General features: G+C 33.9%; 1 protein-coding gene across 1 annotated transcript in view; it reads right to left on the bottom strand.

Moving 5' to 3' along the window:
- The window catches only part of SPAG16 (sperm associated antigen 16), a 919,440-nt gene that overhangs the window by 440,022 nt on the left and 455,478 nt on the right, over nt 1–23,940 (bottom strand). The window contains exon 12 of the mRNA XM_029933901.1: nt 5,639–5,824. Within this exon, the coding sequence (XP_029789761.1) occupies nt 5,639–5,824 (186 nt within the window). The remainder of the gene's footprint in view (nt 1–5,638; nt 5,825–23,940) is intronic.

Here is a 23,940-nt window from a genome sequence, read left to right on the forward strand (position 1 = left end):
AATCTAAGTTTATCTTGGGAGTGTTTGCTGTATCATTGGATTTAATGAAATGTTTAGAGGTGCAGTAGGCATGACTTTGAGTAGATAATGAAAGAAAATGCAAAATGCTTATTGATTCATGATGTGGTTTCATCTTAGCTTGGGCAAACCATGCAGTATTTAATATATAGTAGCAGAATATTTACTATTGAAGCTTGAAAAGATGTGAGTTTTTTGTGTGCAATCTTTCATTTATGCATGTGAGAGGGTTTTCTTTTTTTAATATTTTTACATTGTAGTACTTGTTTTCCTTGTTGGGGTGTTTGCTTATTCAATATATTCCATCAAGGACAGAAAAAAAATAAAAATAAATAAAAACTATATGGCATCATGATAAGAGTATATGATTCAGCACCCTACAGCTTCTGCCACCAACATCCTACCAAGACAAATAACTTTTCTCTTTAAATCATTAAGCCAGTAATCTGTGATATATTAAAGCAAGTTATTGGTTTTAGGCATATCTACAAAGTAATAATCCATGAAAAGTTTAAATTACAACCTAGGGTTTTGTGATTCAAAGATATATCAATAGCCACTAGAGAAATAATCAATATCTCCCTTGTTTGCCATTATATTCCCACTACTTCAGCTTCAAAATTGGTACATAATTTTTGTCTTTGATGATGCAAGTAAGCTCTTGACATTGAAGGGAAATTTGAAACATAAAAGTATTTTGGCATCAATTCAGAGCAATTTTGATCTGTTATGTTAGTATCTACTAGGCATTACTGGAAGACAGTATTTGGATATAGGGATCATGGAAAAAAGTTATCAAATCAGAATGTCTGAAGTCATTCTAAGTAGGGCTGAATCTACTGGGAATCAGTTTTTTAACAATAGTTTTTAAAAGCACTCTGATTAATATATGGAGGTTAACTAACGAGAAAATGAAAATGAAAATGAAAACACAGTAGTCCAAACCCTTTGGAATGCAGCAAAGTCAGTCCTAGGATGAAAATACATTGCAATTCAGGCCCATCTCAAGAACTGAGAAATGTCCCAAATATATAACCTAACCTTACACCTAAAAGAGCTAGAAAGGCAGCAGCAAAGAAAGACAAAAGGCAGCAGAATACAAAAAAATAAAGATTAGAGTAGAAATAAACAATATAGAATCCCCAAACATAGCAGATCGATAAATCTAAGAGCTGGTATTTTGAAACAGTTTAGGTAGACATTTAAAAAAAAAAGGGAGAGATCCCAAATAGATAAAATCATGAAGGAAAGAGGAAATATTACAAGCAACACCAATACAGAAATACAATTATTAGAGAATACTATGAACATTTACATGCCAACAAGCTGGACAATTTGGAAGAAATGGACAAATTCCTAGACATTCACCCAATACCAAACTCAAAGGGCAAGAAACAGAAAATTTGAATAGACCTACAACCAGCAAAGAAATTGAATCAGTTATCAAAAATCTCCCAACAAATAAGACCACATGGTTTCTCACAGGAGTTCTATCAGACATTTAAAGGAGAGTTAATACCTATTACTCTCAAAATGTTCCAAAAATAGAGGTGAAAGGAAAGCTTCCAAACTCATTCTACGAAGCCAGCATTACCTTGATTTCCAAACCAAAGACTTCACTAACAAGAAGAAATACTGGTCAGTATCACTGATGAATATGGATGCAAAAATTCTCAACAAGATACTAGAAAATCTATTTCAACAGTACATTAAAAGAATTATTCACCATGATCAAGTAGGATTCATTCCTGGGCTGCAGGGCTGGTTCAATCTTTGCAAATCAATCAACATGACACATCACTTTAATAGAAGAAAGGATAAGAACCATAAAATCCTGTCAATAGATGCAGAAAAAGCACTTAACAAAATACCGCAGCTTTTCTTAATAAAAATCCTCAAGAAAGTCAGGATAGAAGGAACATACCTTAACATCACAAAACCTATATATGAAAGGCCTGCAGCTTATATCCTTAATGGGGAAAAACTGAGAGCTTTCTCCCTGATATCAGGAACACGACTGGGATGTCCTCTACAATCACTGTTGTTTAATGTAATGTTGGGAGTCCTAGCCTCACCAGTCACAACAAAACGAAATAAAAGGCATCCAATTGGCAAAGAAGAAGTTAAACTTTCACTCTTCACAGATGACATGATACTCTACGTGGAAAACCCAACAGACTCCACTGAAAAGTCCCCAGAGCTGATAAAGGGATTAAGTAAAGTCATAGGATATAAAATCAATGTACAGAAATTGGTCTCATTTCTATATACCTATAATGAAGCAACAGACAGAGATATCAGGGAATCAATCTCATTTACAATTGTATCAAAGATCACAAAGTACCTAGAAATAAACCTAACCAAAGTTGTAAAATATCTGTATGATGAAAACTATAGAATGCTTATGAAAGAAATTGAAGAAGATACAAAGAAATGGAAAAACATTCCATGCTCATGAAATGGAAGAATAAATATCGTTAAAATGTTAAAACTACCCAAAGCAATCTACACATTCAACGCAATTCCAATCAAAATAACACAAGCATTCTTCACAGTTAGAATAAACAATCTTAAAATTTGTATGGAACCACAAAAGGCCCTAAATAGCTAAAGTAATTTTGAAAAAGAAAATCAAAGCTGGAGGCATCATAATCCCAGACTGTATTACAAAGTTATAATCATCATGACAGTATGGTATTGGCCAAAAAACAGACACATAGACCAATTGAACAGAATAGAGAACCCAGAAATCGACCCACAAGTATATGGCCAATTAATCTTTGACAAAGCAGGAAAGAGTATCTAATGGAAAAAAGACAGCCTTTTTAACAGATGGTGCTTGGAGAACTGGACAGCAACATGCACAAGAATGAAAGTAGACCATTTTCTTCCACCATACAAAAAATAAACTCAAAATGGATGAAAGACCTAAGTGTGAGACAGGAAACCATCAAAATCCTACAGAAGAAAACAAGCAGCAACCTCTTAGACCTCAACCACAGCAACTTCTTACTTGACATGTCTCCAAAGGCAGGGGAAATAAAAGCAAACATAAGCTATTGGGACCTCATCAAAATAAAAAGCTTCTGCACAGCAAAAGAAACAATCAAAATCTAAAAGGCAACTGACAGAAAGAGAAGATATTTGCAAATGACATGTCTGATAAAGGAAATCTATTCCTGAAGCCAAGACGACACTGTGTGTTAGGTGACTTGAAAATAAACTAAACAAACAAATTAATATATAAATTTGGATTTAGATTAAAAGTAAGTTAATACAAACATAAAAACACTCTGAATGATTAAAATATTAAAAAATTATTATACTTTAGAACATACCACAATCATCTATTAAGATTCTCATCTAAGCCAAAGGTGATAACTATTAAAATTGGACTAGTGCTAAAATTTCAGTCACAGAAAATGAAAAGGTCTTACAGAGGTACTGTATAACATAGTACCTATAATTAACAACACTGTATTGAATATTTAAAATGGTACTAAGAGGCTAGGTTTTAAATTGAGAGCTCTTACTACTACTACTACTACTACTACTACTACTACTACTACTACTAACAATACAAATAACAAAAAGAATGATAAAAGAAACCTGGAAAAAGCTTTTGGAGGTGATGAATACGTTTATGTCATGTATTGATAATTGTGTATACTTCTTCATGGGTATATACTTATCCCCAGACTCATCGAGTTGTACACATTAAATATGTATAGCTTTTCTATGTCAATCACACCTCAATTAAGTATTTTTTGATTCCAGTATGCTTTTGTATAAATATTTATTAAATGTAGTTGAATATAGAAACATAATAAAATTAAGAATTACATATGATTATTCAAGATAAGCAAATAGTGCCTATTTGAGAATTAAAACATATCTTATATTGTCACTATTTTATATAGAAACAGATCTAAATTGTATTAGGAGCCATGTTTTATTATGCGGAGTATGCCAAACATATTTAGCTGAATCTTTATAACTCAGTTGGGTTGTTATTTATTCATTAATGTCCTATATCTGTGAAGTCAGGAAACAAAACTTATACTTACCATTTTAACAGTAAGAATTTAATATATGGGATTGCTATTATGTACAAAGTTGTTAACAGGGTAACTAAAAAGGGAAAAAAGAGCAGTGTTCCTCAGCTCAGAAAAGGGGCCAGGGTGAACGGGGAACACAGACCTCTGAGAAGGGGGTGACCGGTTCACTAGAGCTAATGTTTTTGATGACAGCATGATACAGCTGTTTCTTCAAGCACTGGAAAAAAACTGCCAACTGGATTTAGCTGCTATGGTAAGAACAAAGAGCTGTTGCTGAGGTGAAGAGTTGGTAGGGTGATGCTGCCTAGAACTACAAGTCAAGAAGAAATCCATGGGAAGGAGACAGGGAGAAGAAAGCTCCCTTTCCCCACCTTGCAGTCTCCTTTAAGCACCTACTATTGCTAAAGCCTAACAGAGAGTCTACTAGCAAAGCAAAAATGTAATCTGCAAAGTTCTGGTTGTAGCATCATAAAAAAACAGATATAGAAGACTGAGTTTGGTGCTGAGAGAAAACAGCATAATAACTGGCACATGGCCTTAGGGGACAGTGAACATATGCATAGCAAAGAGCATATTCTTTCAACAAATCCTCCCAGAAAACCTATTGACTTTTTGCAAGCACCTTACTTGCCCTCTCTTCTAAATACGTTACCTGTAATTCAAGAAAGAATGGAGGAAGTTTGTTCAAGGTACCTGTTTTACCCATAACCTTAAATCAATAGTGTCTATCCCTACAGTGAGTTAATTTTCTCTTACAAAATAAAGTACAATGGCTCAGTGACAATTGTTTATGAAAATTTCTAGGAGTCATTATCACTTATGTTTAGAATTAGGGCACTGTTTCAATAATTAATGTGATCAGAAGTCTGACTGATGATTTATAATCCCTTAGCTAGTTGAAGCAGCCATGATATTTGATAATGGCTCTTTGTATCCTATGTTTATACTTAACAGGATATAATAGCCATACAGAAATGCAGGGATGATAGGTATTTGACATCATAAACATAATAGATTTATCTATATTGAATTAAGATAAAAATATAAAACTTCTATACCCATACAGTATTGTACAGGACTTTTTATACAGCAAATCACATTAGTTTTTGCAATTTGTGAATTGACAAGAAACATTTAATTTGGGAAAATAGTATGTCAAAATTAAATGTAAAGCAAGTAATTATCTCTGTCTTTTTCATGTCTATTAAATTGCTGGTTTGGTAATAAAGTAATCCTGTGAAGAAAGAACTAAAATTCTAACTCTTTAAATTAAATATTTCTCTTCTGCTTAAAACAAGTGGCTTTCCAATGAAACAATTCTAATCTTATTACATAGGCTTGATCTTTATACTTACATTTATAAAAGACTCATTATATCAACAATGCTTAATAGAGTTAGAAATGGATTTCACAGAGATTACTTAAGTAGCTTTCTATAATTTTATCAACTAACAAGTTTTAAAACAAAGAAAAATGTTTCCTGGTGGTAGCATTGAGAGAAAAGCATTATCCATGTATATTTACCAATTTAGAGGGTTAATAATGTTTAACGTACTTCTTACCTATTAACGTCCCAGATTTTACTAGTTGTATCCAGTGAGGAAGAAGCCACAAAATCACCACAGGAGTGCCAGGTGCAGGACCATACTGCATGGCTGTGTCCTTCAAAGGTCAAGATGCAATTGCCTTTAGACAGGTCCCACAATTTAACTGTAGTGTCCCCACTTGAAGTAGCCAACTTGTTGCCACTATTTGCAAGAAGATAAAGAGGTATTTTGTTAAAAAGTCAACTTAATTAACTTTTATGAATGGTTATATGCTATGAGTAATGTGTGTGTGTGTGTGTGTGTGTGTGTGTGTGTGCGCATCTGAGTTATTTCTGCTTTTAATGGCATATTAAATGCTTGAATCTTTTTATCTTATTTGAGTCTATACATCTGCACAATTTGATTCTTACTAGTATTGTTTTGTAATTCAAGTTGACGAGAGAAACTGCTGTTCTATACTCTATAGATTAATTGTTCTATATTCTTCTAGATTAATTCACATTATCAGTTTTTTTGTTTTTGTTTGCTTGTTTTTTCATTTGTTTGTTTTAGTATGTATTCAGTGTATTAGGTTTCAGGCTACATGTTAGGTTCTGTGTATAATGTAACCTCAGAATGGTGACATTTTTAGACATAGGCTAAGATAATTTCAAAAACATAATATAATACAAAACAATAAGTCAGCATTGCTTATGTTTAGATTAACTAATTGCTCCAAGAATACAATTTGGATCCTAAAGGAAGTGAATCAGGAATGATAAGATGTTGAGCTAGATCTTGAGAGACAAAAAGTTTTGAAATGTTGAGAGGTTAAGAATGAACCATTGGATTTTCCATTTAGGTCATTAGTAAATGATTTAAAAAGCAGTGATTTTAAGGTGGTGGACACAAATGCCAGTTTAAAAAATGAGTGGGTGTCAATAATATGAGCAGAAACATCTAGGATTTTTTGGTAAAATATCATTTGGAAGAAAATTTCAATTCCATCATTTCCTTCACTTCCATCTGCATTGAATGCCCTTTCAATGTGTTCTTTTAGTAACTTTTCTCTTCCTGAATATAATGAATTGCTTGTTTGTACTCTTTACCTGTGATTTTGATTAAGAACTGTGTTTCCTCTCTCTGTTTTATGGTACCAAGCACTAGAATTGACTGATTGAACCACCCAGCAAATGCTTCCAAAATGAACATAAGAAAGAAAGAAAGAATGAATGAATGAATGAATGAATGAATCTGTGCTATAGAAGGATAAGGACAGGTACTCAGTATTTCCAAGAGAGGAAATGGCAAGATCAAGATGAGTATTTGTTCATTTGCTTTTATTATTTTATGCTGAGAGAAATACATTTTTAAGTGCAGGGGAGAAACACCACAGGAGTGGTTGTGGGGGAGAGTTTAAGGTGGTGAAGGAAAGGTAGGTTAGTTACAGAGTGAAGAACTCATTAAATCTATAAAAGGATATTTATTTTTTGGATTATCAGAATTTAAAAAAATTATGACTGGACACTAATAGATAATTAAAACTTTCTTTTCCTTGAGTGCCTGGGTGGCTCAGTCAGTTGAGTGTTTGACTTAGCTCAGGTCATGATCTCACAGTTTTGTGGGCATCAAGCTCTGTGCTGACAGCTCCAAGCTTGGAGCCTTCTTAGGATTCTGTGTCTCCCTCTCTTTCTGCCCCTCCCCTGCTTGCTCTCTGTCTCTCTATCCCTCAAAATAAATAAACATTAAAAAAAAACATTTAAAACTTTTTCTTTGCAGCTGTTGTTTATTTGTACATAGGTTTACCATTCAAAATATTACATTTTAATATTAAAGACTGAAAAATACTTTTGTTTAAAAATATCCAAGTAGGGGCGCCTGGCTGGCTCAGCCCATAGAACATGCAACTCTTGATCTTGGGGGTGTGAATTCAAGCCTCGCATTGAGCCTATAGCTTACTTAAAAATATGTAAATAAAAATAAAATAAAAAATAATTTAACCATGCTTCTTTCTCAAATCTGTCCTTCTGATGGGCCAGAATGCTATTATGGACATAAGTCTTGCTCTAGGTCAAGAATTACTTTAAAGTATTTCTGCCCTGTGGCTGAAAACTCAGATGTTTTATATTCTTCTCTTTTGCTTTCAACTATGTGACAAAAGAAACAAAAATCACAATAGTAATAATTACAACTGGAATGAAGTAGTTGTAATCACATTTATAAGTGCCATCATCTGATATTTAGTCTCCCAAATCATGAGTTTGAGCCCCGTGCTGGGCTCTGTGCTCATACCTCTGATTCTTCAGGCCTTTACAGCAAGACACACCAACGAGGCCTATCTGAACATCTGTCTTACTCCTGACATTAAACTCCTTTCCTACTTTTTCCCTGTAGCACTCTCACTGTTAACTCACTATATATTTTACTGATTTCTCTTGTTTATTATCAACTCTCCCCAGGCCCTCAGTTTTGTGGGCCTCTACTTCACCTAATTCTTGACTGCTCAGTATATCCACGGATAGTGAGTGCCTTTATGTCAAATTCCACACCCTGCCTGCATCTAGTTCTTAGAGAAATATATTATTTACTGAGATCCTCAATCCTACCATCCTGCAGAGTTTAAAATTACCATCTCTCTGGGCCTAAAAATGTGAAGACCCAGCTGTTGTCCCTCTTCTCAAAATGTTCCAGAAGATCCCTCATTTTCATTCAGACCATGACGCAGGCCTTTTTCTCATAACACCAGAGGAAAGAGCTCACCATCTCCAAAACCCCGGTTTCTGGCCTTGTGTTCACATGGTCCATAGGACAGGGAAGCCATGTGCAGAGGCTTTCTCCACATTCAGACTTGGCCTGCACATCACTGAGTCTGCATGCACACCGAAGAAATTTCTACAACCCAAGTTCTTTTCTAGTGCATGGGTCTCCCCAAAGTTCTATACTATAATTAGTTACTGAGTTTTTAAACTCATTAACTATTTAATTCCTGCTGAGTGTCCACTATTTATTAAAGATGCATAAGATTTGAAGGATAAGAAGTATATATTACTCAAATTATTTACATTTTTTTCTTCAGATTAAATTGAGAGCTAGTTTATATATTTAGAGACCACTTTTTTCACTTCCCCTTTGCCACCATAAAACTACTTTCCTAAGTTACCTGTGTTGTTGTTTCACTCCCATACTAAAGAAAACTAAGGCACAACACTATGCAAATATGAATTATTGAAAGGTTGTCCTTGAGACTATTGTTCAACAGATTATATATTACACAAGAATATCAAATACTTTTAATATGGACCCAGTGGTAAGATGCCATTCAGGTCTTAGTAGCAGGGGTCCTAGTGCTACTGCTGAACAGCTGGAGATGATTTCTCTCCTTGACAATGAACATCACATAGCTAACTAGGTCTACTTCTTTCTATTGATTGTTAGAATGTTTAGGTGTGAGGTTGGAGACTTTCCCTGGCACTTAAATAATATGTTTAGCTTTTATTAATAATTAAGACCCATATAGCCAAACCTTAATACAAATAATTTAAAATAGATTAAATACATTTTATATATTAACTTTTCTCCTGACTACATCTTAATTTACTTATTCTCAGTTATCCTTTACCCTTACTGTTTCTCAAAAAATTATTTTTTATGTTTCTTAGTTCTTTAAATTCCTTTGGAAAATGAATGATAAAAAATATAACTTAAAACTCTCAAAATGTACCATGTGCTGGGGATATAAAGATGACCAAAATAAAGTCCGCCCTGAAGGACCTCATGGTCTAGTGGGTGACACAGTATATAACAGTTATAATATTTTCATAAATATTAAAACATTTAATGTTTATTTATTTTGGAGAGAAAGAAACAGAGCATGAGTGGGGGAGTAGCAGAAAAAGAGGGAGATGGACTCCAAAGCAGGCTCCAGGCTCTGAGCTGTTAGCACAGAGTCTCACATGGGGTTTGAACTTGTGAACTGCAAGATCATGAGCTGAGCTGAAGTAAGTTGCTTAACTGACAGAGTCACACCCAGGCACCCCTATAAATATTTTAATAGATGGCATACAGGATATAGTGATAGGACAGGGAAGGATAGAATATATTTTCTAGGCTTGGATGGTAGTCAAGAGGCTTTAAAAAGTGAACAACCTGAACGAAATCTTTATGTAGAAGAAAATGCTCACAATGTCAAAGTAGGAGAGGAAAAAGGATGAGTGTTCAGCATGCAGAAATTGTGTCATAATCAGAGATTCTTAAGTATTTTGCATTCAAGAGAAGAGAGTAATGGAAAAATTAATGCAAATAGATAAACAACAGTCAAATAGTAAAAGACCTTTCTTGCAGTCCTAAAATGTATTTATTCGTCTATATACTTTATATGGCTATGAGGAAAGATTAATGGGTTTTAAAAGGAGTTAAAAAAGTAATCAGATACTAATTTTGGGATGTTAACACTGCGAATATAACAAAGACCAGATTTTTAAAGGAAGAACAGAAAATACATTCGAGAATTGATAGTGATTTGTATTATTGGTTTGCACTTCATTATTGGATTTAGTTACTTTGAAATCTATGCTTTGTGTAATCACAGTCATCCCTAGGTTTTGGTAAATGATTCTCAAGTGAAGTGTCAGTCTCACACCTATCTTTCCGTTCAGCTAAAGAATTTTTCCAAGTCTAAGTGGTACTGAGAAAGGGCATTGCCATTTTTTCAGCAGAAAGCTCTGCTCTAATGATACTGCTTCTTTGTTTTGATCTCTGATCTAACTTAGTGCTGGACTGCAGAATTTTTCACTGCACTCATTTCAGACTTTCAGGAGTACATGATAACCTAAATACGTGGGTGTGATTATGAGTTCAAGTCTTTGGAGGATTGATTTGACAAAATATTTAAGGTCAACAGAGGCAGGATGCGTATTTCATTACCTGAAGCCAACATACTGTCTGAAAGCCTTACACAGATTAGAACAGGATATTTCTATGGTTCCAGAAGAAGCACTGCCTTTCTTTCTTATAAAATAAGATGTTTTCCATAATTGGAATTATTATAATGACAATTAGGATACATTTAAAACTAGCTTGGTTAAAGTGAATTCATGTATCACAGAATTCTAGAATCTCAAGGCTGAGAGAGCCCTCAAATCCATGTAATCTAATAATACTTCCCTTGTTTAATTATTTCTACTGATATTCTATCATTTTAATGCCCAGTCTCTATTTAAAAGTTCTAATAACAGGAAATAGAGTTCTTCAGGTTTTAAGTAGCTCTGTTAAAAGTTTTCCTTTTATTGAACTTATTTTCTTCTATATAAAAAACTTCTTGTTAGAGTCAGTTATAATCCTTGGCATTATTCCAAATTCAAATAAATCTCTCTTTTACTCAATAGCCTTCAGAGTACAGGAGGAAAGTCATCATGTCCTAGAAATGACACTCATTCATTGCCTTTCTCTATCTCTCAAATATTCTTTTCCACACTACTTCCACTTCAGAGGTACACAGATATAATAGAAGCTGTACCTCTACTCTGCTTAAGCCACCCCCTCTATGGTAGGTTTTATTAAAAAATGTATATTTATTTTTGACAGAGAGCAAAAGCAGGGGAGGGACAGAGACAAAGGGAAACAGAGGATCTGAGGCAGGCCCTGCACCATCAGCACAGAGTATGATGCCCGGCTCGAACTCACAAACCATTAGATGGTGACCTGAGCAGAAGTCAGACACTTCGCGGACTGAGGCACCCAGGCGCCGCTCTGTCCATCTACTCTAACTTGAGTCAGGACTGGTCTATTCCTATTAAACAAACCATATGTTTGCATTATTCAAATCCGGCTTTGTATTCTATCTCTTCAAATGTTGATAATAAATATAAGATTATCTGTATTTCCACACACTGAAATGTGAAATTATGTAATTTTCATTCTCTAAGGCATGAGATATTCCTTCTTTTCCTTTCACTAATTACTTTTTATGTTTCATTTTCAAATTATTAGTTTTCTTTCCACAGCAGGTCTATTTTTTTTTTTTTTAATGACCAGCATCATATTCAGATGGAAGTTTTCTTGATAAAATCATTGTTTCAGGACAAACAAATCTGTTTCTAATATTCTGAGGTATATTGTATTTCTGTCTGGGAGTTTCACTGAGCATTTCAGTTTATGAATTCAATTTTCAGAAATCAAAACTTCATTAATTTAAATTATATTTAAATCCAGCTGTTTATCTGTCTTGTCCCTCCATCCCTGCTAGAAAGTAGTAATGGTAACAACACACATCTCCCCGCATTCTCTAATTTCCTGTGGCTTCATGATCACTAAAATATTTTACTGGTGTTTCTAGAAGGGTCCTCTCTGTTCCACCACAAAATCAGTGGAGTGGATAGGGAAATGATAGATGTGATCTCAGCAGATTTTCTAGAACGTTTCTAATAAACTCTAGAAAATTGCACAAATTTCACCTGAGTTTGGTATGTCTTCATAGGTTATATCTCCTTTACCAGGTCTATGCCATTCACCAAGGAATTAATAAACATCAGAATAGGTATTAGTTTGTCTTCTGTGTAAATTCTACATCTCAAGCCTTAAAAGTTTAAGTAAGTAAGATCCTTTAAGGGTACTAAAGTCAGTACTCAGTAATAGTTCCTAATTGTTCTGAAAATAAGATAAACTATAGTATTAGCAGAAGTTAAAACTCTTATGTTTCAATCACATCTTTGACATTTAAAAGCCTTGTTGTTTGTGAAACAGTCATAGTAGTCTCAAACTTAGCATTCTCATCTGTAAAAGTAAGAAATGATACCTTTCTACCTTTCTTCTCCAGTGTGGAACAGACTAAGAGCTTTGCTAAAGTATAACCCACAAAGTCATTGTGGACACTAAGAAGTAAAATTTGTGTATCTCCATACAATAGGCTCTGAGGAGCTGTCACTTGTATGGAGCACACAGCTTCAAAGAAATTTAAAATAAAGTAATTCAGGGTTAAGAAATGCATTGTTTTTAGAAGGATGATAGCTCTTGTTGCCATCTTCCAGGAAGTCAGCACTAAGGATGGGATTTTCTACAGTGCAATCACTCCATGTAAGGACGAAATTACTGGCTGTGGAATAGTTAGCTACAGCAGAAACTGGAATGGGAAATTAGATATATATCATTTGAAGATATGAATTAGCCCTGTGTGCAATGAGCTCAGTGTCAGGCAGTGACCCACTAGAGCAAGGCACAAGCTTTAGCAGGAGACTTAACAACACACAGCATGACACTTGTAGAGTGAAATTTCTAGAAAATAAAATGGTATGATGCTGAATGCTTAATGAAAAGCATGTGGATGTAGGAACAAAAAGAAGGGGAATTCATATTTTTAAAGATATATAAAAGATCTTATTAAAGATGGACAAAATCATAGGTATAAAATGACTGGGGGGCACCTGGGTGGCTCAGTCGGCTAAGCCTCCGGCTTCGGCTCAGGTCAGATCTCACGTTCGTGGGTTCGAGCCCCGTGTCAGGCTCTGTGCTGACAGCTGGCTCAGAGCCTGGCGCCTACTTCCGGTTCTGTGTCTCCTCTCTCTGCTCCTCCCCCCCCTCATGCTCTGTCTCTCTCTGTATCAAAAATAAATAAAACATTAAAAAAAATTTTTTTTTTAATTTAAAATGACTGGGTGTGGAGAAACTGATGGGGAAGTTTTAAATACTATTGTGGTATTCACAATAAAGACTGCAGGAACAGGGGCACCTGGGAGGCTCAGTTTGTTAAGCATCTGACTTTGGCTCAGGTCATGATCTCACAGTTTGTGGGTTTGAGCCCCACGTCAGGCTCTGTGCTGACAGCTAGCTCAGAGCCTGGAGACTGTCTTCGGATTCTGTGTGTGTGTCTCTCTCTCTGACCCTCTCCTGCTCACGCTGTCTCTCTCTTTCTCAAAAATAAAATAAAACATTAAAAAAATTAAAAAAAAAAGACTGCAGAAACACAGTGGGTATAAGAAGCAGCACAACAACCAAATAGTACCTGTGTATTATTATTATGCACTTACTGAAAGGATAATGATGTTAAAATTCAGCTGCAAAGTGTAGTCAAATATGTAAAGGTGTTAATTTACTATTTGTTTTATTAAATTATGTGTAATTATCTTTAATCATTAAAAAAATACCAACTAGGGAATTCTAAACATATTTCATCTAGAGTAGAAGAATATGAATTTGAGTGACCTCTACTGATGAACTGTATGCTGGGCTTGTGTCAGTTTGGGTCAGATAATCTCAGAATTGTTTTACCTACAGATCTGTCTACCTAGGTAGTATGATTGGTGTTTCCAAATATAACAATGACAAAAGCACTTTGAAAGCTGTAAAATATTACTTAAATATTATGTTCATCTTTTAACAAGAGTATTGACACATTTGCATACATATAAAAACATACAAATGACAAGGTTCTTCACTTTAGTGCCATAAATATGTTTCTAAAATTTATGTTGACACTCTTTGAAACTCTTAAGGGTGGCCCATTAATATCAAAAATATGCATAAATAAAATTGTTAGCATGTTTTTAAACTTATATTTCTACATTTATAAAATTATATTTTGAAAGATAAAAAATAAACTAGAAAGAAAAATATTAACACTCTAAAAATTAGAGATAAAGTGTCCAAATTTAGAAATACTCTGAAGAAAACACAATTAAAAAACATGCTGTACACCCAAAACCTAAATATTAAGTTATAAATCTAACAACATGTGTATAAGATCTATATGAGGACAAACTATAAAATTCTGGGAATGAACTCAAAGAACGAAATAAATGAGGAAATATTTTTTGTTCATAGATAGGATGACTCAAAATTATAACAATGTCAATTCTTCCCAGCTTATCAAAGACTTAATGCAATCCCAATCAGTATCCCAGCAAATTATTTTGTGCATATTGACAAGCTTGTTTTGAAGGTTATATATATAGAAAAGTAAAAGTCCCAGAAGAGCCATCACTAATTCAAAGGGACACATATATCCCAATAGTTATAGCTATATTATCTATAATAGCCAAATTGTAGCTCAAGTGTCTACTGATTGATGAATGGAATATCACTCAGCCATAAAAAATAACAAAATCTTGCCATCAGAATAACATGGATAGAGCTAGAGAGTATTATGCTAAGTGAAAAAAAAGTCAGAGAAATACCATATGATTTCACTCATATGTGGAATTTAAGAAACAAAAAAATGAGCATAGAGAGAAAAAAAGAGACAGACAAACCAAGAAACAGACTATTAACTATAGAGAACAAACTGATGATTACCAGAGGGGAGGTGGATGGGGGATGGGTTAAATTGGTGTTGGTGATTAAGGAGAGCAGTTGTGATGAGCACTGGGTGTTATATGCAAGCATTGAATCACTATTAAAGTGTTGTACACCTGGAAGTAATATTACACTGTATGTTAACTAACTGGATTTTAAATCAAAACTTGAAAAATATCAGAAAAAAATGAACACAACCCCCCCCCACACACACACAATATCGAAAGAGAAGAATATCATTGGAGGATTTATACCAGCTGACTTCCCAGCTTACACTACAAGTATTATAATCAAGACTTGTGGTATTGGTAAAAGAGTACACAAAACAGATCAACAGAATAGAATAGAGTTCAGAAATAAACTTCTATAAATATAGCCAACTGATCTTTGACAAAGGAGCAATGACAACACGATGGAGGAAAGATAGTTTCTTCAACAAATGATGCTGAAACCAATGGACATCCAAATATCAAAAAGTGAATGTAGATACAGATCTTATACTGTCACAAAGGTAACTCAAAATGTATTATAGTTCTAAATGTAAGAACAAAACTGTAAAACTCCTAGAAGATAACATAGGAGAAAACTTGGATGACCTTGAGTATGGTGATCTTTTAGATACATTGCCAAATTCATGATCCATGAAAGGAATAATAAATGAGCTAGATTTCATTAAAATTAAAAATTTCTGCCCTGCAAAAGATAATGTCAAGAGAAGCCACAGACTGGGAAACAGAATTTGCAAAAGACACATGTGATTAAGTACTGCTTTTCAAAATATAGAACACCTAAAAAATCAACACCTAAAACTCAACAATAAGAAAACAATTTGATTAAGAAAATGGGTCAAAGACCTTAAAAGACACCTCACCAAAGAAGATAGATATCTAATAAGCATATGAAAAAATGTTATGTATCTTATGTTATAAGGGAAATGCAAATTAAAACAATAGTGAGATACCACTACACACCTAATTAAAATGGTCACAATTTCGAACAATGATGACACTAACTCCTGGCAGGAGTGTGAGCAACAGGAACTCTCATACTTTGCTGGAAGAATGCAAAATGGTACAGCCACTCCACTTTGGAAGAGAACACTTTCTTGCAAAACTAAACATACTCTTACTATATAATCCAGCAATTGCACTCTGTGACATTTATCAGGAATTGAAAATGTATGATCACACAAAAGCCTACACAGTAATGCTTATACCAGCTTTATTCAAAATTGTAAAGGGGCACCTGGGTGGCTCAGTTGGTTAACCATCCGACTTTGGCTCAGGTCATGATTTTACAGTCCATGGGTTTGAGCCCTGCATCAGTCTCTGTGCTGACGGCTAGCTCAGAGCCTGGAGCCTGCTTCAGATTCTGTGTCTCCCTCTCTCTCTGCTCCTCCTCAGATCACTCTCTGTCTCTCTCTCTCAAAAATTAATATAAAATAAAATATAGGCATTAAAAAATGTAAAAACATGGAAACAACCAAGATATCCTTTAGTAGTGAACGGACAAATAAATTCTGTACATCGAGATAATGGACTATTATTCAGTGCTGATGAAAAATGACCCATTCAGCCATCGAAAGACATGGAGGAAACTTAAAAGTATATCACTAAGTGGAAAAAAAAGCAGTCTGAAAAGGCTACATACTGTATCATTTCAACTATATGACATTCTGGAAATGGAAAACTATTGAAACAATAAAAACATCAGTGATTCCTAGCGGTTGGGGGGTGGGGAGAGATGAACAGACAGAGCACCGATGTTAAGGGCAGTGAAAATACTCTGTATGATATATAATTGTGGATACATGTCATTAAACTTTCATCCAAACTCACAGAATATACAAGAGTTAACCCTACAGTAAGCCTTAGACTTTGGGTGATTATGATGTAGGTTAATCCTTGGTAAAAATAGCATTCTCATAAGTGATGTTGCTAGTGGGGCAAGAGGTACATTAGAAATCTCTGCACCTCCTTCTCAGTTTTGTTATAAATTTAAAACTGCTGTAAAATAAAATACACTAGAAAATGAGAAGAAATGCAATTGATTATAAATCAAATTGTATGTATAAGGGAGGATTTTCTAAGTTCTACATTCATGGAAATCAGTCCATTCTTCTCAAAAATGTTGACACAAACTACAAGCTCCAAAGTTCAATATACCAATATTTAAATAAATGTGAAACAAAAATTACCAATATGTCATAAAAAGAGAAACATATTTAAATTATAAACAGTTTATTCAAATTGAAAGTAATCCCCAAAGTAAATTAAAGAACAGGTAATTAACAAGCAAGAAAATGCAATTCATCTACACACACAGTATAATGGTCAAGAAAATACCTGATAAAATATAAATAGGAGTAAAACCATCTTTTTTGTCTACCAAAAAGTCATTTTATTTTATTTATTATTTTATTTATTTATTTAATTTTAGAGAGTGCACAAGCAGGGGAGAGGAGTACAGAGATGGAGAGAGAGAGAGAGAGAGAGAGAGAGAGAATCTTAATCATGCTCCGTGTTCAATGTGGAGCCCAACACAGGCCTCAATCCCATGACCTGAGTTAAAATCAAGGGTCAGATATTCAAACGAATGAGCCACTAGGTGTCCCTGCAAGTCATTTCAAATTACTGTTATTTATCATTATTAAATTGTTGATAGTTTTTGATATTAGAAGTTGGAGAAAGAAAAGGGGAAATATGTTTGATTCCATCACCTACTCTGAGACTTGTCAATTGTGTAACAGACCATTTACTAATAACTAATTATGGTCTTTATAGTTCATCCATATTTGCCCACTTTTCAAATGCTGACCAATACTGTCTTGGTGCAAATAAATAATTGAAAGTCTTTGAGAAATATAGTAATATTACTGAAAGGAAAGTATCATTTACTAATATGACTTTTGGACTTAATGATAGCTTTTCTACTTGATTTCACATTTCTATATTCAGGGTTTTCCTTCATGCAACACATGAATATTTGATAATGCCACTGAAATCATTGGCTTAAAAATTTTGAAGAAACACTAAACTTGCCAATGTTTATAAGGGTCAAGTTTGCTTAAGTGACTTGAAGGATGCCAGTTTCAAGACTGACATCGTTCTACTGAAATCCAACTCAAATTATACAACTTTCATGAAGATAATTACAAAAAAATTCTTTAGTGTTATCAATGTATATATATCACAATTATTCTGTCTGTATATTCTACCTATTACACTATAAAATTATTCCTTGACAACTTCTTTTTTCAAATAGTAGAGAATTTTTAATATTCTTATATTCAGATGATATGAAACACTCCACAAACATATAGTATCCTATCTGGGTATACAGTCTAAATATTAATTTCACAAATAAGAAGCTTCCCATGGAAAGGTTTCTATGTGATTATTTTCCCCAAATTTATTAGATTTCAGATAAGTAGGTGTTAATGTTAAAAAAAAAAGTATATTTCATAAGACAACATTTTTTCCTTAGCAGTGCTGTTTTCCCAATCTTGAATGAGACTTAGTTTGGGGAAAATATTTATTTTGCTGCTCAAAGAAATATCATAACCATAAGCCCAAGTTTTCCTTGCATACTTTAATATAATAATTATTGTATGTCTGAATAATTCTCTTGAGGTTTTCTCAGAGTGGTAAATTATGCGGAGTAAATAGTTAACATGAGAGTTTAGGTACCTTTTAGATGATAGATTCTATACTGAGAAGGTGATTTAAATTGTTGCTTTACACATAATTTTAAATGTTTTGTTTATTTTAAAGGTAATTTTAATTAATATTTTGGGTGCAAATGGTTTATCTTTACACAGTACAATTCTATACTGAGAAGGTGATTTTGTGATTCACATTCAAGAATATATTACCATTTTCCCTTGGTAGAAGTGAGGGAAGAAGTGTATTTTCCTCCAAATCTGATTTTATAATCTAGTCTAGTAAGCATCTCATTAGAATGTCTAGGAATGAGTAGTCCCTACCTTCACAATTCTCTTTCTCTTTTGCCTGACTCCCAATCATGGCTTTCCTTTAAATTCAATTTATTTCATTTTAGATTATATGCTTTATAAATTATTTAAAGCTATCTTAAAATGTCTGCCTGAAATGAACTATTTCCTTAATATAGACTTCAGAGCAAACTTTCTCTTTTCACAACATTGCAAATATTCCAATAATTGGTCACATATGTACATGTGTTCACATATTATTTAATTTACATGTGAATATATATAAACTAATAACAGAGTAAAATTATTATAAAATATGTACTATATGTAATATATAATCTATAATATGCATTAAATATTTGTCTAAAGAAGTAGCTACTAAAATCAAGACAATTCTCTTGTATTGACAGTCATCAAAGAATAGTTCCAATTGAGTATAGTTTTCAGACCTAATTTGTAATTCAACTTTTTTATTATGACAATCACTTACACAACTTCTCTTAAAAGCATGTAGGAGTGGCCAAGCTGAGGACAGTTCTACTTAAATATCTGAAAGCTCTAACATATAACTGAGGGACAAGTTAATAATATAGTTACAAACACAAATCCTAAAACAAAAGAATAAAATATTTCCATTAATACCTCCCAAATAAAAATATAATAGCAATATTAGAATTTGAATAACTGTGGTGAAGACATCTAAATACATTGGAAAAAAATAATTTTAAACAGTATTCTCAGTAGGAGAGCGTTGACAGAAAATGAAAGCACTGTTAAATAACTCCCATGGAAAAATAAGAAAATCACAGAATATCCTGAGTTTCCTAAATGGAAAAGGTTGTGGGCAGAAACACAGTATGTATGATGCGGCATGAAGAAGGCTATAATCATCTTCTCAAGGAAGTTGGCATTTCACAGAATTTAAAATGACTAGAAAAATGCAATGTTTCAGAGAAGCATACCGCAGGATAGGGCAAAGAGAACCATGCTTCCAGCAGTGGTATCAATTAACCAGAAGCCTTTATACAGACAGAAAAATGCTTGAAAAGTTAAAAATTAAAAAGGTAATGGGTAATTGAAAGGTTAAAGATTTCAACCTCAGAATGATGCTGATTCTGACATAAACAGTTTGTTAGTAGATGCCTATTGAAAGGAAATATATCAAAGTGAGAACCTGATAGGCATCTCTTGGGGTTAGGGACTGTAAGGTGAAGGCACTATGGTGGACAATGAGAAGTTCAGGCTGTGAAGTATAACTCACTGTAAACTAATTCACAGGACACGGATAAAAAGAAAGCATAATGATGCTTTTTAATACAAAATAGAGCTGTTTGGAAAGCCAAGTATTAAATCCTTATTTTTGCCCAGTCTTACAAATCTGAAATGGAATCCAATTTGTGGGTAAAATATTGCTTGGTGACCATGAAATTAGATGTAAAGGTTTGGGTTGTTTTAATATCTATGACATGTGGCTACAATCATCACTACTATGCAAAGATTCTTTATCACAAGACATCTCTTCTACAAGCACCTTGATACACTGAAAGAGTCTTCCTTTTGGCTCCACTATTTCCATGAAGAGCACTTTTCTTCTGCTAACATACACTCTCCCCAGACAAACTATAATGAACTTGATATGGCTCTTTTACTTACACTCTTTCACATTAATAATTATCCAAGCAACCACTTTCCCAAATGTCCATCAGTAATAAAATAGAAGATGACTCAAACTAATTTATTTCTTTATATTAAAAGCCCTAAATTTTATTCCAAAATGACTTACAGAAAGATTTCTTTAAGCTCAATTGGTGGTTCTTTAATAGGATTATCTTGTTCGTACATCAGGAGATTTCATGGAAATTCTCAAATATAAAACTAATTGCACTGGGTGCTTTTCAAGCCTTGAATAATATATCTGAATATTAAAATTTTCCAAATGAAAAATAAGTTATTTATATGATCTTTAAATGAAGGGTGCCATTTCATGACAGGTCCTTCAAAGTGCAGGGTTTCTTAGAGGCTATCAATAAATTTCCCAAATATTAAAGAATACCTTTACAGGGCTAACCTAGTTAGCTACTAAGGTTTAATATAAATGAGATACCAATTGTCCTCTGTCTCAAAATGTCACAATATAGGGAAGAAACTAACACTTTACTAAGTAACTGAAATCTGTCACTTGAGAATATTGGGTCCTATTCAGAAATTATCAGGTTCTTAGTCCATGAGAACAATAATATATGTAATTTACTGCCAACATATTACAAATTCCTAGCAGAAAATTTAGAACTACAGATAAGAAAATAGACATCTATGCAAAGCATTCACAATCCTTGTACCCTCAAGATAAGCACTGTGTTTAGTTATACTTTTCCAGAATTATTTTTCTGAGACAACTAAAAAATACAAAACAAAAAAGCCTGAGCTCAAAAACATGTAACTTCTTTCATCAAAATGATATAATCTCATTATAAAAGGAAATTAAAAATAGAACAGAAAAATACAAAGAACATATGAAAAAAGATAATGTATAATTTAATAATACACACAAAAATCCTACCATCCAGGAATACCTATGGTCAGTATTTCCCAAAATTAATTTTAGACTTCCCTCTTTCATGTTTGCAGCTAAAGTCTATAGCTCAGTTAAGGGTATTGTGTCAAGGTGTATTTCTTAGTTCTGAGTTCTATTACTTGCATCATGGTTAGGCAAGGTGTTAACACTTGTCAGCGTAAGTCAGATGAATACTATCAGGGAACTCTCTACATTATGTTTACAATTCATCTGGAGGTCTAAAATTTTATTAAAACTTAAAAGTTTTTCAAAATAGAAAAAGTATTACATTTCACTTTCTGCCAACTCTCAGCCCTGAAGCTCATAAAAATTAAAATTGTTAAACTTTTAGTCCTCACCAGATGTTGATAACTGTAATATTCTTTCCAAGTTTTATTATAAGAGCAACATATTGTCCCCACTTTGAATTTTATTTTATTTTATTTTTTATGTGTTCTTATTTATTTTTGAGAGACAGAGAGAGATAGTGTGAGCAGGGGAGGGTCAGAGAGAGGGAGATACAGAATCTGAAGCAGGCTCCAGGCTCCGAGCTGTCAGCACAGAGCCTGATGCAGGGTTCGAATCCACGAACCATGAAATCATGACCTGAGCTGAAGCCAGAGGCTTAACTAACTGAGCCACCCAGGCATCCCACATACTCTGAATTTTAAATGGATCCAATGATCTTCACTAGTTCTTTAGTAGCACATTATTTCTTGTGACACTTATTGCTTCCTTTTTCTTTGGTTGGATAATTTTCATTGCCAAGTGTCTTTTTTCAAGAAAGGTTTACAAGTCCTAGGACTTCAACTTATAGTATGTTTAAGAAGATTGATTTACTCCTTTAATAGCTTTGCTTGTTTTTCCTCAGAAATTTCTGGCACTATTCCAATATTTCCTCCCAATGAGTTTGAACATGGCCTTCTGTCACTGCATCCTCATTCATCTGTAGGGTGGATATCATTATCATATTTTTGCTGCTGCTGCTGTGATGGTTATTTGTTTTATCCAATAAGGGCCAAGCTCATGGGTTCTACTTTCTGAGTTCTATAATATTTGGGAATAATTTACAATGCTTGAGTAGACATAATGTACATGATTGTAGCATTCTCTCCTTCAACACTATGTGTTTGTTGCTTGATTGTTCTAGTATTGATGGCTGCTGTGGAAAAGTCTGAAATCACCTTTTTTTTTTTTTTTGCTTTATTTGGTAATATTTATACCTGCTTGTTAAGGATTACTTTATTCATCCTTGAAGTTCAATAATGAACAAGAATATATATTGGTATCAGTGTATTCTAAAATAATATACCATGCTATTGTGTAGATTTATGTATATGTGTGTATGGAGAGCAACTTAAATGGATGATGGAAATTTTTATTTGAAATGGTAGAGAGATGAAATGTCCTGGAAAATGCTCTGCTTTTCTGATTTAAAAAAATTATGTATTTATTTTGAGAAAGAGAGAGTACAAGGAGAGGAGGATCAGAGAGAGAGAGAGAGAGAGAGAAATCTAAGCAGGCTCTGCGCTATCATGGAGTCCAATGCAGTACTCAAACTCAGAAACTGTGAGATAATGACTCAGCTAAAATCAAGAGTCAGACACCTAACCAATTGAGCCACCCAGGCACCCCTCTTCTGTTTTGGTTTTTAAAAAACATTTCTGATATGTATTCATTTTCTTTAATGTAGAGAATTATTTTTCCCTAAAGATAGCATGACTTGGACCATTCCTACCAGTTCTTATGGGCCCTGAAAGATGAGATGCCTCTAAATTGTTCCTCCAACACTTAAAGAAAATCTATAATAGTGGAGAGTTACTTCTGCTTTTAAGACTTTTCCTTTATTTCCCCCTAGATGCCTAGAGTCTCCTTCAACTTACGTATCCTCAAATTATGGATTATTGTTGAGAAATCTGAATCCATTCGAATTTCTCTTTCCTAGTAGTGTGGGTAGAATTGAGGCAAGTATTGTAGAACTAGTGCTGTAACCAAATGTTAGCTACTCTTTTAAAAATTTATGTCTAAGTTATATGCATTTTATTTTCCAATCACTGTTTTTTTTTTAATAGTTTATTGTCAAATTGGTTTCCATATAACACCCAGGGCTCTTCCCCACAAGTGCCCTCCACCATCACCACCACCTCTTTTCCCCCTCCCCCTCCTCCTTTAACCTTCGGTTCCTTTTCAGTATTCAATAGTCTCTCAAGTTTTGTGTCCCTCTCTCCCCCCAACTGTCTTTCCCTCTTCCCCTCCCCCTGGTCCTCCATTAGGTTTCTCCTGTTCTCCTGTTAGACCTATGAGTGCGAACATATGGTATCTTTCCTTCTCTGCTTGACTTATTTTGCTTAGCATGACGCCCTCAAGATCCATCCACTTTGCTACAAATGGCCAGATTTCATTCTTTCTCATTGCCATGTAGTACTCCATTGTGTATATATACCACGTCTTGATCCATTCATCAGGTGATGGATATTTAGGCTCTTTCCATGATTTGGCTATTGTTGACAGTGCTGCTATGAACATTGGGGTACATGTGCTCCTATG

This window comes from Suricata suricatta, chromosome 3, assembly GCF_006229205.1.
Source record: "Suricata suricatta isolate VVHF042 chromosome 3, meerkat_22Aug2017_6uvM2_HiC, whole genome shotgun sequence".
NCBI lineage: Eukaryota > Metazoa > Chordata > Mammalia > Carnivora > Herpestidae > Suricata > Suricata suricatta.